This window comes from Aotus nancymaae, unplaced genomic scaffold (genome assembly GCF_030222135.1).
Source record: "Aotus nancymaae isolate 86718 unplaced genomic scaffold, 86718_ANA_hifiasm-v0.15.2.pri h1tg000008l, whole genome shotgun sequence".
Classification (NCBI taxonomy): domain Eukaryota; kingdom Metazoa; phylum Chordata; class Mammalia; order Primates; family Aotidae; genus Aotus; species Aotus nancymaae.
In genome coordinates, this window is record NW_026988419.1 from 60,727,557 (window position 1) to 60,744,483 (window position 16,927).

At 40.1% G+C, this 16,927-nt stretch overlaps 1 protein-coding gene across 3 annotated transcripts in view; it reads right to left on the reverse strand.

The window, feature by feature from the left end:
• The window catches only part of SLC25A12 (solute carrier family 25 member 12), a 220,230-nt gene that overhangs the window by 104,264 nt on the left and 99,039 nt on the right, over positions 1-16,927 (reverse strand). The window contains exons 1-2 of one of the 3 annotated variants that reach the window (XM_021668984.2): positions 5,216-5,258; positions 4,221-4,274 (exon numbers count right to left, since the gene is read on the reverse strand). In XM_021668984.2, coding sequence (XP_021524659.2) covers positions 4,221-4,274; positions 5,216-5,227 — 66 coding nt within the window. In that variant the 5' untranslated portion in view covers positions 5,228-5,258. Of the gene's footprint in view, positions 1-4,220; positions 4,275-4,588; positions 4,724-5,215; positions 5,259-16,927 lie in introns of those variants that run through there. The other 2 variants (XM_064373394.1, XM_064373393.1) reach the window with 2 other exon arrangements.

Consider the following 16,927-nt stretch of genomic DNA (forward strand, 5'->3'; position numbering starts at 1 on the left):
TCCTCCCCACTTCAATTGGAGACATCACTTATAAATTCAGTCCCTGATCCTCTGTCTTATTTTTATTTAATCCCTTTAACTACAAGGAATTCATCTACCACCTCCACAAATTTATATCTGTCCAAATCCAACTTTAACTTAGAGAGATACATTTGTTTGGCAACCAAACTAACCCCACAACTCCAAAAAATTCTCCGAATAGATGTCTTATCAATTAACATCTATCCTAAAAATGCCAGGTTCACTACTCACTACTTCTTCCCTCAGTTCCATATTTAATACCAAATTTGACAGATTCTTCCCTTATAAAGTCGCTGGTATTGTCCTTGTTTTTCATTTCCCCAGCCATCAGCCACTCTAGGTCATTAATTCTCACAAGTATTATTTCAATAACCTCTCAGCTGATCACCTAACCTACTTCCAATCTCTTCATACTTTATCCAACATACACAAAAAGCTGCCAAAATTCACCACTTCATTTGCCTACTCAGAAACCCACAGTGGCTCCCTACTGTTTCAAATACAAATTCCTTGGCTAACTAAGACAGTTACAATGTAAAGAAACTTTTTTTTTTTAAAACGGAGTCTCGCTCTGCCGCTCAAGCTAGACTAAAATTTCTACATCCTGACTCACTGCAACCTCCACCTCTCTGGGTCAAGCAATTCTCCTGCCTCAGCCTGCCGAGTAGCTGAGATGTATAGGCATCTGCCATCGTGCCCAACTACTTTTTGTATTTTTAGTAAAGATGAGGTTTCATCATGTTGGCCAGGCTGGTCTCAAACTCCTGACCTCAGGTGATCCATCTGCCTTGGCCTCCCAAACTCCTGACCTCAGGTTGTCCATCTGCCTCAGCCTCCCAAAGTGCTGGGATTACATGCATAAGCCACCACACCCAGCTTATAAAGAAATTTTTTAAATTTCATCACCTAAGTAACCAGATTTTTTTAACTTCTTAACAAAACATACTGCTATAATCCCCTGACATACCTCTGTTTTTCAAAAGTCACCCCATTAGGTTGGGCATGGTGGCTAACGCCTGTAATCCCAGCACTTTGGGAGGCTGAGGCAGGTGGATCACTTGAGGTCAGGAGTTTGAGACCAGCTTGGCCAACATGGTGAATCCCCATCTCTACTAAAAAACAAAAAAGACAAAAAAAACAAAAGTTAGCTGGCCATGGTGGCGGGTGCCTGTAATCCCAGCTACTTGGGAGGTTGAGGCAGGAGAATTGCTTGAACCTGGGAGGTGGAGGTTGGAGTGAGCCGAGATCACACCACTGTACTCCAGCCTGTGCAACAAGAGCGAAATTTGGTCACAAAAAAAAAAAAAAAAAGTCACCCCATTTCAATATCCTACCTGTAATATGTATAATGTAAGGGTTAAGGGTATGCGCTCTGGAATTTGATTTGAATCTGGGCTCTACCTCATAGTCTGAACTAATTAACAATAATTTAACCTCATCTATATAACAAGGATATTAAACCTACTTCATAAAGTTGTTATGAAAATTAACATTAATATCCTTAAAGTACTAGGCCAATCTCAAGCACACTCTAAATGATTGATAAATGTTAGCCATTGTCAATATTATTACATGACCACTGTGACGTAGGAAGCCAATCTGATTGCTCTACCACAGGCTATGCATTTGCCTTCACTATTCTTGATTCCCTCAACCACAGATCGTTAGAGATGGAATGGGCCTCAGAGAGCAGGTAGTCCAATCACAGGTCCATCAGCATTTAAGCCTTGACTCTATTCTCTCTCTTGATATTCAACTTGGTGCCTGCTACTGAACAGTATTATATTAAACACAAGTGCATGATACAGAGCAAATAACCCTTTGTAAATATTTGTTGGCTAAATAGGTTAAGTGCTAAAGAAATACATGGTTAACATGTATTTTGTCTTCTATTATAGCTAAAATATTAATCAATTATACACATCTATAAAACTGTTTCTAAACAGTACTGCAAAGCTTCAAGTAACTGTAGTTTGAAGTATTCAAGCCAGAAATAAAAATCTAATACGTTACGTGGTAACTATCCTCAAATTGATCCAACTAGCAATGCTGAATCGTGTGTGTGTGTGCGTGTGTGTGAGACAGAGAGAGACAGAGAGAGAGAGAGACAGACAGATAGACAGAGAGACACTTGCTCTGTTGCCCAGGCTGGAGTGCAGTGGTTATGATCTTGGCTTACTGCAAGCTCTGCCTCCCAGAATCAAGCAATCCTCTTACCTCAGCCACCCCAGTAGCTGGGACCATGGGTGGATGCCACCAGGCTTGGCTAATTTTTTAAATTTTTTGCAGAGATGAGGTCTCACTATATTGCCCAGAACTTTTGGGCTCAAGTGATCCTCTGGCATTGGCCTCCCAAAGTGCTGAGATTACAGGTGTGAGCCACTGCACCCAGCCTATACTGTTATCTTTCTTTTTGCATTAGGCCTTTCTGAAGGTGAGTATTTACATCCTATCGCTCTCTTATCTATCAGTAATGCTTGGGTCAGTGTTTCATACTCAGTGCTAAATAAGCAGTTATGAATTCCACACATTTTCAATATAAAAATAAAGGCATCATCAAAATAATGTGTAAAAAGATAATGATAATATGCAAAACATTAAGTGAAAAGCTAAGATTTAAAAGTTGTCAGAGAGCTAGGGACAGTCCTGGCCACTTTCCTCATACCTCCAACCCTCCTCTACCACCCCTTAAAAACAAAAAAACAAATCCATACAGATTCACAGTATGTTTTTTTCCCATATAATTTTTAAAGCTGGAAAGATCTCAATTCCCATTCCTTATGGCCCACTGAGTCCCACACAAGAAGCTGAAACTCAGGAAGGCTAGATGATTAGCCTAAGGGTACAACAGCCAGATAAACGCAGAGCTGGGAATTGAACTCAGTATTTCTGATGCGTAGGCAGTGCTCTTTTCACTACATCATGCAGTATTTCAAATGATTTCTTCCATGTCTACTTAGTCTAGAACATAAAATTAACAATATCCCATGAACTCTTCACAAAACAATTGAGTATAATCACATGGTGGTGAATACTGACATATTTTTGGCTATTCTCAAGAATGCCTGCATGGAATAAAGGTTTCAAGTCATAAATGGAGCATTTCCATTATTATAATTACTTCTGGTCTGGAAAAATACTTCCCTTATCAGATTTTATAACCTTTAAGATTCCTATTTTCATAAACTATTTTTCATAAACTACACATATGTATGGTCAGCTACGCAGCGTCTTCCCCAACAATAACTTAGGCAAACCACGTCTCACATAAAAATGTCATCTATTCCAGGCTCATCAGCATATGTTAGAATCTGTTCCTAATATAGACTCATAGACTTTTGGAATGGGAAGGAACCTTGGAGATCACCTCTCATTTCACAGAGGAAAATAATACCCAGCAGGGACCTGCCCAAGGTCAAAGTGTCTTCATAAGAACCCAGGTCCAGAATAGAAAGTTCTCAAAAGATTTCAGAGATAAATTCAGTATTTGGTAAAACACCTTAGCTTTCCTCCCTTTACATCTATCTACTTCTTCAGTACAACTTCCTGCATAGGAAACTTTTGAAATTTAGGAAAAGAAACCAAAACAATAAACTAAGCCAACCTTTTTTTTTCCGTTTCTTTTTTAAGTCTACAGCCAAGTCGCTGATACTAAAAGCTTAGAAGTTCAGGTAGAGCACTGCAAGAATCTTAATAAGTAACATTTTGTAACAAAATCCCCAAAGGCTTAAGGATACAATATAAATAACACACACAAATTAAAAATAGCTATAATATTCCTATATCAGCAACAAATTACATAGAAGATTGCTCCTAAGTAGGAAAACTTTGTAAACATGCAACTTTCAAGGAAGAGAACTTTAGTCATCATATCTATTAATTATACAAGAATGCCAGTATATTTTGAAATTTTATCTCGGTCTCTGTGCTTAAGGGAAGCTGGAAATTATTTTTTAAAAATATGTATCTTAAGTCATGCAAGGAAAAGCAGTAACTTGAGGAAAACCTTTTATCAACCCGTAATTAAAAGGCGGCCTTTAATCAAACCTTAATAAGAGAAATATAAACTATATTGTCTGGTCATGTTTGAAAGAATACATGAAAACTGAACATTTCTCGAAGTTAAGCCATAAACAGGACTATGGACGTATACGTTTTATGTTTTTGCAATGAAAGGCACACTATGTAAGCCAATTTACCTGTAGAAATATGTTTCTTAACTCATGAGGATCCCCTCGCTTAGTTGTCTGCACCTGTAAGCAAAAAAGAAAAAAAAAGTCAGTTAATGCTTCACTAGAGATCACACAATCTCTTCAGATTAGAGTTCCAGTGGCTAACAATCAATGCTCCTATCTTTTATCATTTAGTTTAAAACAAACTAAAAGCCCCAATTGCTGATAACAACTGTCAAACTGGATAACTGTGACTAGAGAGCAGAAAAACAGGTGTGAATAGCCTAAGATATAGCAAATCTGCCGGACGGTGCTTCCTCTGGACTGGAAAGGGAAGGCAATGAGGATCTTTTACTTGACTCTAATCTACTAGCAACACAGTAGTAACCACTCACCTTCAAATCAAGAGACTAACAAGAGTGGATCAACAGGAAAGTTGAAACACCCAAATTAATCACTTGGCCTAGAAGCCTTTCTCCAAGAAAAGCAAATCCAGCATGTAATTATCTCCGCGTCCCTCTCCCCATCTAACCTAAAATATGAGAGCTGCCACAAATACAAATACTTTCACCCTCCAATCTGCAACGCAAAAGCCAACCATTGCCCTCGGCCTTACTGAGGCCCCAAATTACTCAACAGTTACCCCCTCCCCCACCGCAATTCACTGATGCCCTAGGTTTCCCCAGCTTTACTTGCCACTTCCTCCCACACCCTTTCTGATGCCCTCCAACTCCGGGCTCACAATCCCTGCATCTAGGACGGGACGCTACTCTTACTTCACCGACCCGTGTTACCGTACAAGCCCCCTTCAACTCACAATCCCTCCTCCTTCCCCTCCCCCAGCCGGGCATCCTCTCCTCCGGTCCAAGCCACGCACAGCTCTCCCCGCAGCAAGCCGGAGCCCCAGGACAAGCTATCTAAGACCTAGGCACTGAATGAAATGGGAAGTAGTCGGGGGCTGCAGGCAGGGCGCTCGGAATGTCCCTTATGCAATAAAAGCAGCAGCAGAGAGTTGGAGTCACCTTGACCGCCATGCTGTACTCGGAAGCCGGGGACGAGCGAGTGAGCGAGCAGGGCCGAGCTGTCAGGGCGCGCGCGCGCCGCCTCCCCGGCCGCGCCCGCCCTCCCTCCCTCTTGCCGGCGCCGCGCGCGTCCCTATGCAAATGAACTCCGGACGCGCCGCCTGCGGAAAGGGGCCCGGCGTCCAGGCCAGAAAGGGAGCTGTCCCTGGGCCGGCGGGAGTGGGAGGATGCACCTCCCACGGAGAAGACGAGCGCGAGCAGTGGGATCTTTACACGCCGCATGGTTGCCACAGCTAGGTCGCCGCCAGTAAACCCCCAGGTTTCCTCAGGCCTCTTTGTGGGTGTGGCTTTCGGCACCGACCAGCCAAAATCGTTTTCCCCGAGGCTTAAAGGAACATTTGGGGCCTATATTGAGCAAGATTTCGACAGATCAAAGAGCACTTCCCATTAATAACAATGAATTAATGACAACTGATGGCAAATACCGACAAAAAAGATTGGAAAACTCACTCTAGGGAAAACCTAAGTAAACATAACTTGAGAAATATGCTCCTAAATTGGCATGGGTCGAATACACTGAATTTGTTTTTGCTTCACGTGCTATTATAACGTTTATTAGTAGATTCAGTCCACTTTCCTAATCGCCCAAATCCTGTGTGCAATGAGGTGGAGTATAAATGCATACAGAAAAAACTCCCCTAGTCTTTGACAGAGCTGGTAATTAATCGCTTGTGAGTACATGAACATAAAGTAATTCTCCATTCAATTTCTAGCCCTACCTAAGAAGTAGAAGTAGTAATTCTATCTTGAACCAAAACAATGTTTCTAAACCCGAGTCTTGTCAATATAACTGTATTAGGCTACATATTGATTCAAACATTTATGAGCACCCATTATATGCCTGACACAGTCCTGCTTGTAAATAATGCAAATAACATATAACCCCAACGTCTAGGAGCTTATAGATGGTCAATCCTTCTCCACAACCCCAGTCACGTGTATTGTGTGTATGAGTGTCTGTGAGTGTGTGTTGAGACTCAGTCTCGCTCTATCGCCCAGGCTGGAGTGCAGTGGTGCCATCGAGGCTCAATGCAACTTACACTGCCCATTTCAGGCGATTCTCCTGCCTCAGACTCCCAAGTAGCTGGGATTACAGGCGCCGGCCATGATGCCCAGCTAATTTTTGGTATTTCTTTTAACCTTTTTTTTCCCCCACAGAGATGTGCAGAGAAATTTTTTGGTATTTTTAGTAGAGACAGGATTTGACTATGTTGACCAGATTGGTCTCAAACTCCTGACCTCAGGTGATCCGCCTACCTCGGCCTCCCGAAGTGCTGGGATTACAAGCATGAGCCACCACACACGGCCCTGTGTGTGTTTTTATTTTTTTATTTTTTGAGACAGAGTCTCGCTCTGTTGCCCAGGCTGAAGTACAGTGGCGCGATCTTGGCTCACTGCAACCTCCACCTAACGGGTTCAAGTCATTCTCCTGCCTCAACCTCCCGAGTAGCTAGAATTACAGGCAGGTGCCACCATGCCCAGCTAATTTTTGTATTTTTAGTAGAAACAGGGTTTCACCATGCTGGCCAGGCTGGTCTTGAACTGCTGACCTCAGGTGATTCACCCACTCAGGCTCCCAAAGTGCTGGGATTACAGGTGTGAGCCACCACGCCCGGCTGTGTGTGTGTGTGTGTGTGTGTGTGTGTGTGTGTGTTTAAAACAAGCATGTGCCTTAGGGGGAAAAAAAAAGTACAGCAACCCCAAGATTTGTCTCAATCTCACTTATCTCTCTAATCCCTCTCCACCCTGTTTTATAGTTACAATGTTGACTCTCACTGGGGCTTCCCATTTCTCTGGTCTCATTAATCATATTTGTGTTAAGTATCCAAGTTAGTACATATGAGAAAAGAGGAGTGGCAAATCGAAATTATTGATAAGAAATGCTACATTACTAGTACTCACAAGATGAGTTTTTTGCTCTTGTTGCTTTGTCTACCAGTATTCCATCTTTCTTCAGTCTGTTCAAGGTGTTTTGAACAATGTAGTCCTTTGTCTTACAAGCAACTTATGTCCCTGATACTCTATTTCTCATATCATGAAGTTTTTATAAGCAAGAATCACAAGATGTGTATGTTACTTTACAAGGGAAAGATGTCTGTTTAGTAGCCCAAATTCCCTCAATTTGAATAAAAGTACTTGGGGGAAATGAAGGCATTTATTTAAAATGAAGGGAGTACTTTCTATAGAAACACATTGTTGTTGACCAAATCTGTATTATTGGAGTGAAAATTTAGAATTCCTAGGGAAAAGACAACATTGTATTTAAACAGAGTCCACCAGAATGGTTTGTAGGTATAGGCACCAGACCACGATGAAAATTTTCTTTCTCTCTCTCTCTTTTTTATTTTTAAGAGACAATGTCTTGCTCTGCCACCCAGACTGGAGGGCAGTGGCACAATCATAGCTCGCTGCAGCCTTAAACTCTCAGTCTCAGGCAATCCTCCAGTCTCAGCCTTCCAAGTAGCTGGGATCATAGGCATGCCCAGCTAAGTTTTTTTTACATTTTTATAGATATGGAGGTCTCACTATGTTGCCCACATTAGTCTTGGAACTCCTGGGCTCAAGTGATGCTTCTACCTCTGCCTCCTAAAGTGCTAGGATTACAGGCGTGAGCCACCAGTCTCAGCCAATTATAGCAAATTAAAACTTACTTTTGCATCAGTTGTAGATGATCAGGGTTGGGAGAAAACTTTATTAGCTAATGAAATATCAAAAGGCAAACCTGTCAAATAAGATTCACAATATATTTAGGAAAAGGCAGTAAAAATAATTAAAATCTTTCCACAATTTTTTAAATTACATATCAAAATAGTAATTTAAAACTCTTTAAGTCACAAAAGGTATTTGTAAGCAAGAAATCATTTTTTGTTGGGCATGGTGGCTCATGCCTATAATCCTAGTATTTTGGGAGGCCAAGGTGGGTGGATTACTTGAGCCCAGGAGTTAGAGACCAGCCTAGGCAACATGGCAAAACCCATCTCTACAAAAAATACAAAAATTAGCTGGGCATGGGCGCATGCACCTGTAATATCAGCTGCTTAGGAGGCTGAGGTAGTAGGATCACCTAAGCTTGGGAAGTCAAGCCTGCAGTGACCTATGATTGCACCACTGCACTCCAGCCTGCATGACAGAGTGACACGCTGTCTTAAAAAAAGAAAGAAAGAAAAGAAAGAGAGAGAGAAGGAAAGAAAGAAAAGAAAGGAAAAATAATTTTAGAACTATGGAATGACTTTAAGTTGAAAAACTTGATAATTAAGGCAGCCTAGAAAAAAATGACATTCCAGAAAGCAAAATTGGAAGTTAAAGGCTAAGATACTAGTTACAACTGTATTGCAACATTCATTGTTGACCCTAAAAAGCAGGTATCAGTAATAAATAGTCACTTTTTAGAATTGGTTTCATCAAAAAGTCAATATGTAGCTTGACTGAGCTGGGAATTTAAATCTGCTGGTCAAGTTGTCATCTATGAAAATAATATATTACCCCCAGACGCAAAACCAAAATGTGGGCTTATTAGGCAAACCCATGGGAACATTTCTCCAACTCCCAGGAAACTTATGTTATAATAATTTGAAATCAGCCAGATACTTTGTGGGTGAAAGTTAGAATTGTACTAATGTGGCTGAGGTGGGTGGATCACTTGAGCCCAGGAGTTCAAGACCAGCCTGGGCAACATAGCGAAACCACATCTCTACAAAAAATACAAAAATTAGCCGAGTTGTGGTGGTGCGTGCCTATAGTCCTAGCTACTCAGGAGGCTGAGGTAGGAGGATCACCTGAACCCAGGAGGTCGAGGCTGTGGTGAGCTGTGATTGTGTCACTGCTTTCCAGCCTGGGAAACAGAGTGAGACCCTGTCTCAAAAATAAATATATTTAAAAAATTAAAAAATTAAGAATGGTACTAATGCCTAATATCCTAATAAGTTAAAATGCAATTATTAAAGCAAGAGGCAATTCCCAATAATCCTATTCTGTTGCTTTCTTTCTTTTTTTTTTTTTTTTTAATTTTGAGACACTGCAGTGCAGTGGTGTGATCTCAGCTCACTACAACCTCTGCCTCCCAGGTTCAAGTGATTCTCCTGCCTCAGCCTCCCCTCCCAAGTGGCTGGGATTACAGATGCATGCCACCACACCCAGCTAATTTTTTATTTTTAGTAGAGATGAGGTTTCGCCATGTGGGCCAGGCTAGTCTTGAGCTCCTGACCTCAAACATTCCACCCTCCTCGGCCTCCCAAAGTGCTGGAATTACAGGTGTGAGCCACCTTGACCAGCCTCTTTCCATTTTAGTAGCGTACGCTTTATGTTCATCTTCTAGCCTCCTCTGATTATTTTACTGATATAAACACATTTTGTTCCTGTTTCCATATCCCACACAGCTACTATGAATGACATCTTGCAAGAGATAAATCAAGGTCGGGTACAAACATTTAGTTAAGTATCCTAATATCATTGACTAATTAAACTAGAAGTGGTGCTCTTTCTAGGTTAAAGGTATACATATCATAACTATTATGAGGAATAAGCTGGATTTATTTCATATCCCCCATCAAGATGTCACTTGCTTAAAATACCTGAAAATAATAGCATGATATTGGCATACACACACATAAAGCCTATTTGAAAATCTGGAATTTTTTTTAAGTGTAGACTGTTTTTGGCCTATTCCTAAAATTAGAAAATGATTCTTTACATTTTACTGGTACATTGTAAACCTTCTAAATTTTTATAAGTTGCACATTTAACTTCTTCCTTGCTAAAGGTCTATATGGATAAATGGCAGAGGTGGGCTGGGGATAAATATGAAGGGTTAGGTGTCCAAATTTGAGCAAATTAAGTTCTACTTAGTAGGATGACTTGGAAATCAATACATCAAATTATTATTTCAGCTGGGGATAGTGGCTCATGCCTGTAATCCCAGCTACTCAGGAGGCTGAGGCAGGAGGATCACTTGAAGCCAAAAGTTTTAGACCAGCCTGGTCATGTGTGCAAGATCCCATCTCTAAAAAAAGAAAAAGAAAAAGAATACTTCCAACCCAATACTTCTAACTTATAATTAGACACTAGATAAATGACACATTTTAGGGCTTCTCTATACTGTACAACTTTTCTACTCCCTATATTAACATTTGCTGTCATTGAAATAAATTCTCAGTCAGGCGTGGTGGCTCATGCCTGTAATTCCAGCACTTTGGGAGGCCGAGGCGGGTGGATCGCCTGAGGCTGGGAGTTCAAGACCAGCCTGGCCAAAATGGTAAACCCCATCTCTACTAAAAACACAAAAATTAGCTGGGCTTGGTGGTGGTCATCTGTAATCTCAGTTACTAAGGAGGCTGAGGCAGGAGAATTGCTTGAACCCAGGAGGTAGAGGTTGCAGTGAGCCAAGATTGCACCATTGCACACCAGCCTGGGTGACAAGAGCAAAACTCCATCTAAAAAAAAAAAAAATTGTTTTTGTGGAAAAGGAAGAGAGGGGTATCAAAAATCAGAAGAAATAGTCGTACTCCTGCAATTATGTCTTTTCCTAAACTGTCTTCCTCACAGTCTGACTCTAAATCCTGTAAATTAAGCAATAGAGATGGCAGTGATCTTATTTTTGGACCACAGCCTTCTTTATTCCCTTGGTAAAGAAATAACAACCAGTTTTCTTTTCAATGAATTTTGGAAGGAATTCATGGAATGAGCTGCTCTAGATATATACAGCTGTGAGTGCTCTATCACTATACTAATTATGTACAACCTGGTATTTAGTAGGACACTATGTAATCAGATGGAGGATTGAGCTAGAGGAGCTTTAATGCTTCTTCAGACATTCTAATTTCATGGTTTGAAAGGAGCCAAATTTTAGTTAATAAACATTTATTGAGTGCCTTGCGTTTGTATCAAACTTGAGTTTCAGCCAGGCACAGTGGCTTACGCCTGTAATCCCAGTACTTTAGGAGGCTGAGGCAGGCAGATCACAAGGTCAGGAGTTCAATACCAGCCTGTCTGTCCAATATGATGAAACCCTGTCTCTACTAAAAATATAAAAATTAGCCAAGCATGGTGGCATGTGCCTGTAGTCCCAGCTACTCGGGAGGCTGAAGCAGAAGAATCACTTGAACCCAGGGGGCAGAGGTTGCAGTGAGCCCAGATCGAGCCTCTGCACTCTAGCCTGGGTGACAGAACAAGACTCTGTCTCAAAAACAAAACAAAACAAAACAAAAAACCTTGTGTTGCAGCTACAGGAAATAGCACCATTCCCAAAGTGTAGAGAATATTTTACCGAGGCAACGGCTACTAATTTTTTTTTTTTTTTGAGACAGAATCTCACTCTTCTTGCCCAGGCTAGAGTGCAGTAGTGTGATCTTGGCTCACTGCAACCTCCATCTCCCAGGTTCAAGTCATTCTCCTGCCTCAGCCTCCTGAGTAGCTGGGATTAAATGCATGCACCACTGTGCTCGGCTAATTTTGTACTTTTAGTAGAGACAGGGTTTCTCCATGTTGGTCAGACTGGTCTCATATTCCCAACCTTAGGTGATCTGCCCATCTCAGCCTCCCAAAGTGCTGGGATTGCAGGCATGAGCCACCGCACCAGGCTTACTATTCATTTTTTAATGAATAATGTGAAAAGAATGATACTGAAAACTGCTGTCATGTGCCAGTGCCCAAGGCAGCTTTAGGTAATGATGGGGTAAAGACTGTGTGGTTTGCCACATATTCTCACGCTAATCAAAAATATATAACTGGGAGAATAAACGTCTTGCCAAGTCCTCAGCTATCCACCCCTACCCTACCCTTGTGGATTTATTTGGATGCTTTTTGTTTCCCTTCTACTTAGCGGTCAATGAGGAAGAATACTTTGGACCTCATCCAAAGTAAAGAAGAAAGTGTCACTTTAAAAATCATGTGGGAGAAAAGCAAAGGTCCCAAAATAGCCAAAGTAAATTTGAAAAGAAACAAAGTTGGAGGACTTAGACTACCTGGCTTCAACACTTACTATAAAGCTTAAGAAATCACTACAGTAGTGCTGCTAGCTGGCATACGAATTGATAAACAGATCAATGGAACAGAATAGAGAGCCCAGAAATAGATGCAAAATTATAAAGTCATTGGATTTCTTTTCTCTCTCCTTCCTTCCTCTTTCTTTCTTCTTTTATTTTCTTTCATTTCTTTTTTCTTTCTTTGAGACAGAGTCTTACTCTGTCACCTAGGCTGGAGTGCAGTGGCATGATCATGGCAGCCTCCTGAATAGATAGGATTATAGGCATGCACCACCATACCCAGCTAAATTTTCAATTTTTGTAGAGAAAGAGTCTGAGTATGTTACCCAGGCTTGTCTTGAACTCCTGAGTTCAAGCAGTCCTCCTGCTTGGCCTCCAAAGGGCTGTGATTACAGGTGTGAATGATCTTGCCTGGCCAAAGTCATCTGATTTCTAACAAAGTTGTCAAAGCAATTCAATGGGAGCAAGGAATCTTTTCAACAAATGATGCCAGAATAACTAGATATCTGTGTGGGAAAATTAATGAACCTATATCCCTGCCTCACACCAAATACTAAATTTGATTTGAGATGAATCATAGACCTAAATGCCAAAGCTGAAGTCATAAAGCTGCTCCCCACAGCTTTATAAACAAAGCTTTTAGTAGAAACCATAAAAAATATCTTTGTGGCTAGTACCATGGCATGTGCTTGGAGTCCTAGCTGTGAGGCCAGGAGTTCAAAGCTGTAGTGATGATTGTGGCTGTGAATAGCCACTGCACTCCAGCCTGGGCAACACAGTGAGACCCTGTCTCTCTAAAATACATGCATATATATATAGAATAGATAGATAGACAGATAGATAGATAGACAGATAGATAGATAGATAGACAGATAGATAGATAGATCTTTGTAACTTGGAGGGAGATAAAGTTTTCTTAATCAAAATCTAAAAAGCAATAACAGTAAATTAAGAAATAGATAAATTAGGTTTCACTAAAAGTAAAAATGTCTTTTCCTCAAAAGATAGCATTCAAAAAATGAATAGGCAAGGTATTAACTGGAAGAAAATATTAGCAAAACATATATACAACAAAGGACTAATATCCAGGATATATCCTGAATCTCAATGACATCAATGATAAACAACCTAGTTCTAAAAATGGTCAAAAGACCGGAATAGAACTTCACTAAATAAGACATACAAATGGTCAGTAACACATGAAAAAGTGTACAATATCATTAGTCAACAGGGAATGCAAATTAAATCACAGTGAGAAGGTACCACTATATATTTACTAGAATAGCTAAAATGAAAGATTGAAAACACCAGACGCTGGCAAGGATATGGAGCAACCAGAGCTCTTATTCACTATAGTAAGCATGTAAACTGGTATAATCACTTTGAGAAAAGATCTAGCAGGTTCTTGTAAAACTAAACATACACCTACCTATGATCAAGCAATTATATCTCTCAATATTTACCCAAGAGAAATGAAAATATATGTCTCTTAAAAGACCTATACAAGAATGGTCACAGCTATTTTATTCATAATAGCCCAGAACTGGATATAACACAGGTGTCCATCAGTAGAAAGATAAACTGTGGTATATTTGGATAATAAAATACTATTGAGAAATAAAATGGAGTAAACTAATCATGTACACAACAACATGGGTGAATGTCAAAAGCATCATGCTAAGTGAAAGAAGCCTTGCATAGAATCAGTACAAAAGAGTATATACCATACGATTCCATTTATACAAAGTTCTAGAACCAGCAAAATAAATCGCTGGTGAAAAAAATTAGAGCCATGATTGCCAGAGAGGAATTGACCAGAAAGAGAAATAAGGAAACTATGTGAAGTGATAATAGTAGTATATGCCTTGCCTAGGGGCTTAAATAACAGGTGTATTAATTTTTCAGAACTTAGTGAATGTACACATAAAGTTTGTACATTTAATTACAAATGTGTGTAAATTTTCTTCAAAAGGAAAAAAAAACCTAAGCAAATATCGAACTCTAGCCAATGACATATTTAGGGAAGAGCATACTAGTATTTTAAATTTACTTTGAAATGCATTAAAGAAAAAGAAAGATGTATGGATGGATAGAGAAATGAATGAATAGATATGTGATTTCTAACTGTGGGAGTGTATACAGGAATTCACTGAAAAAAATTCTTGCAACTTTTCTAAATGTAAAATTTTCATAATAAAAGATCAGGGAAAAATTGTGTTGGCATTTGTGTTTCTAAAGATGGCTATCCATATATGTAATTCTGTTGTTTGGTTAGAAATTGTACTGGGACTTATTTCTTAACCACTAATAGGCCTCTGCAATGTTGGAGAGGAGGAGAAAGAACTGAAACTGCTTGACAAATAATATACCTCTTTTGTGGGGGAGGGAATTTGTGAAAATTAAATTGCATTAAGAAGACTGGGCGTGGTGGCTCATGCCTGTAATCCCAGCACTTCAGGAGGCCAAGCTGGGCAGATGACTTGAGTCCAGGAGTTCGAGACCAGCCTGGCCAACACGGCAAAAACCAGTCTAAACTAAAAATACAAAAATTAGCCAGGGGTGGTAGTGTGCACCTGTAGTCTCAACTACTAGGCTGAGACAAGAATCACTTGAACCCAAGAGGCAGAGGTTGCAGTGAGCCAACATTGTACCACTGCACTCCAGCCTGGGTGACAGAGTCAGACTCTGTATCAAAAATAAATAAATAAATAAATAAATAATAGATATATATATTGCATCGGGAAAGAAAATGTTTTCCTTAACATCAATTCAGATACTAATTATATGTCTTCAGCGATCATACATGTTTGGGTATATGTATGTGTTTGGTCTAATAGTTACCCACAGGAAAACTAGAGGAAGAATGTGAAAGTATATTTGTATAACATACTGACAGTTACCTTGGAAAAAAACAGACTTGAAATCTGAAGCCTAATTTGGAACTCTTCTGCTGAAGTGCACTCAGAATGTTATTTTAGACTGAGAAACTCAGACTTAGATGAGAAAGATCCTGCAATTGGTCAGTGTTTCCTTGGATTGCCCTGTTGGGGTAAGGAGAACTAATCATAGGATGACACCAACTCCTTTGAGTAGAAAGTTTCCTAAAAGGGGAAGACATATTTGTACTCATTAAGGAAAAGAAGTCTACAGACCACAAGACAAGTAAGCTAGGAATTGGGATATGCCCAGGAAGAAACTTCTCCTGAAGAATTACATTTGAGAAGTAATGTAATATTGATCAGTATCAAATTGTATGAATCAGAAGGATAATCAGGAAGTTTAAGTTAGAAAGTTTTGGGGAAACAGTATGAAATAACTAGATCTTAACAAGAGACACATGTTGTGAAGAGAAATAAGTCAAGGAGAGAAAGTGGGTAGAACTGTGGAATTCTTGACTCTGGTCAAGCCAATATAGACAATAAATCATGGAGTAACCAATCTCCATAGTCTTCCCTGTACTATGCCTCACTATCACTGCTTGAAAAGAAGAAACAGTTGCTGTTTGCTCACTCTCCTGTTACTCTGCTATTCTGTCACCCTGAGTGGATGGGCTTGCCTGGATGGTTTGGGGTAAGGATAGGAAGTAAAATAGTGAGTCAACAGTTACAATTCCTCTAATCATCTCCAAACCTTCAATAAACCATTATCTGTGAACAAGTGTTGTGTTGATGGCATGGAACAAAAATTACAGTAATGGGAAGTACAGCCTTCCTCAGTGAAGTGCTAACCCCCTCACTGAGATCCATGTGGCAGTAGCAGCAACATCATCTCATCAAAGACAATAGGCTCAGGGTTCTACACGGGGAACAGCAGCTAAGTGAGTGTAACCCAAGACTTAACAGAATGGTAATGAGGAGCATGGATCACAGAGAAGCAACTGCTCAGTAGACGAGACAAATCCTCCTTCGCTTAAACATACTAGAGAATGTTGCAGGGAGAGTGGTATGTTTCACCATATGGAATCCTATATGGCTATGAAGTTCTACTCAAAGACATTGTATGTGCCTTCTTATTGATATCTGTAAGCAGGAAATATGAAGGGAACATAATCATCTAAAATGATCAACTAACAATGCATATATGAGGATTCTTAATTGTGTGGCAAATTTATGCAAGAGAGGTTTAGATAAAGAAAAAAATCAATTCAAGCTGGATGGTAAATAGGTTTCATGGAAACAATAATTCACCACATCTTTAATTCAGCATTTTTCTGCCTTCCTTCCAGAAGAGGTCTTATTATTGTATCCTTCTTCCTTCATCCATACCCTCAGTCCTAACACTCATCTCCATGCCTGCTGTTAGCCATGTAGGAATTAATTAAATGGTTTATTGATCATTCCTAGTCAGTTTCTCTACTGACAGCTAATTAGTCCCCTTATCTTTCCTAAGTGAAGGCCATTGCTATTGCCCTTGTTGCTCGAGTCAGAAAGCTGGGTATCAGACTCTTCCTTGTTCTTCACATTCAAATAGCCACCCAGTCCTTTTTTTTTCCATCCCCTTCAGTGTTTTTCAAATCTCTTCTCTTGGCCGGGCACAGTGGCTCATGTCTGTAATCCCAGCACTTTGGGAGGCCAAGGCAGGCAGATCACGAGGTCAGGGGATCAAGACCATATTGGCTAACGAGGTGAAACCCCGTCTCTACTAAAAATACAAAAAATTAGCTGGGGAATGG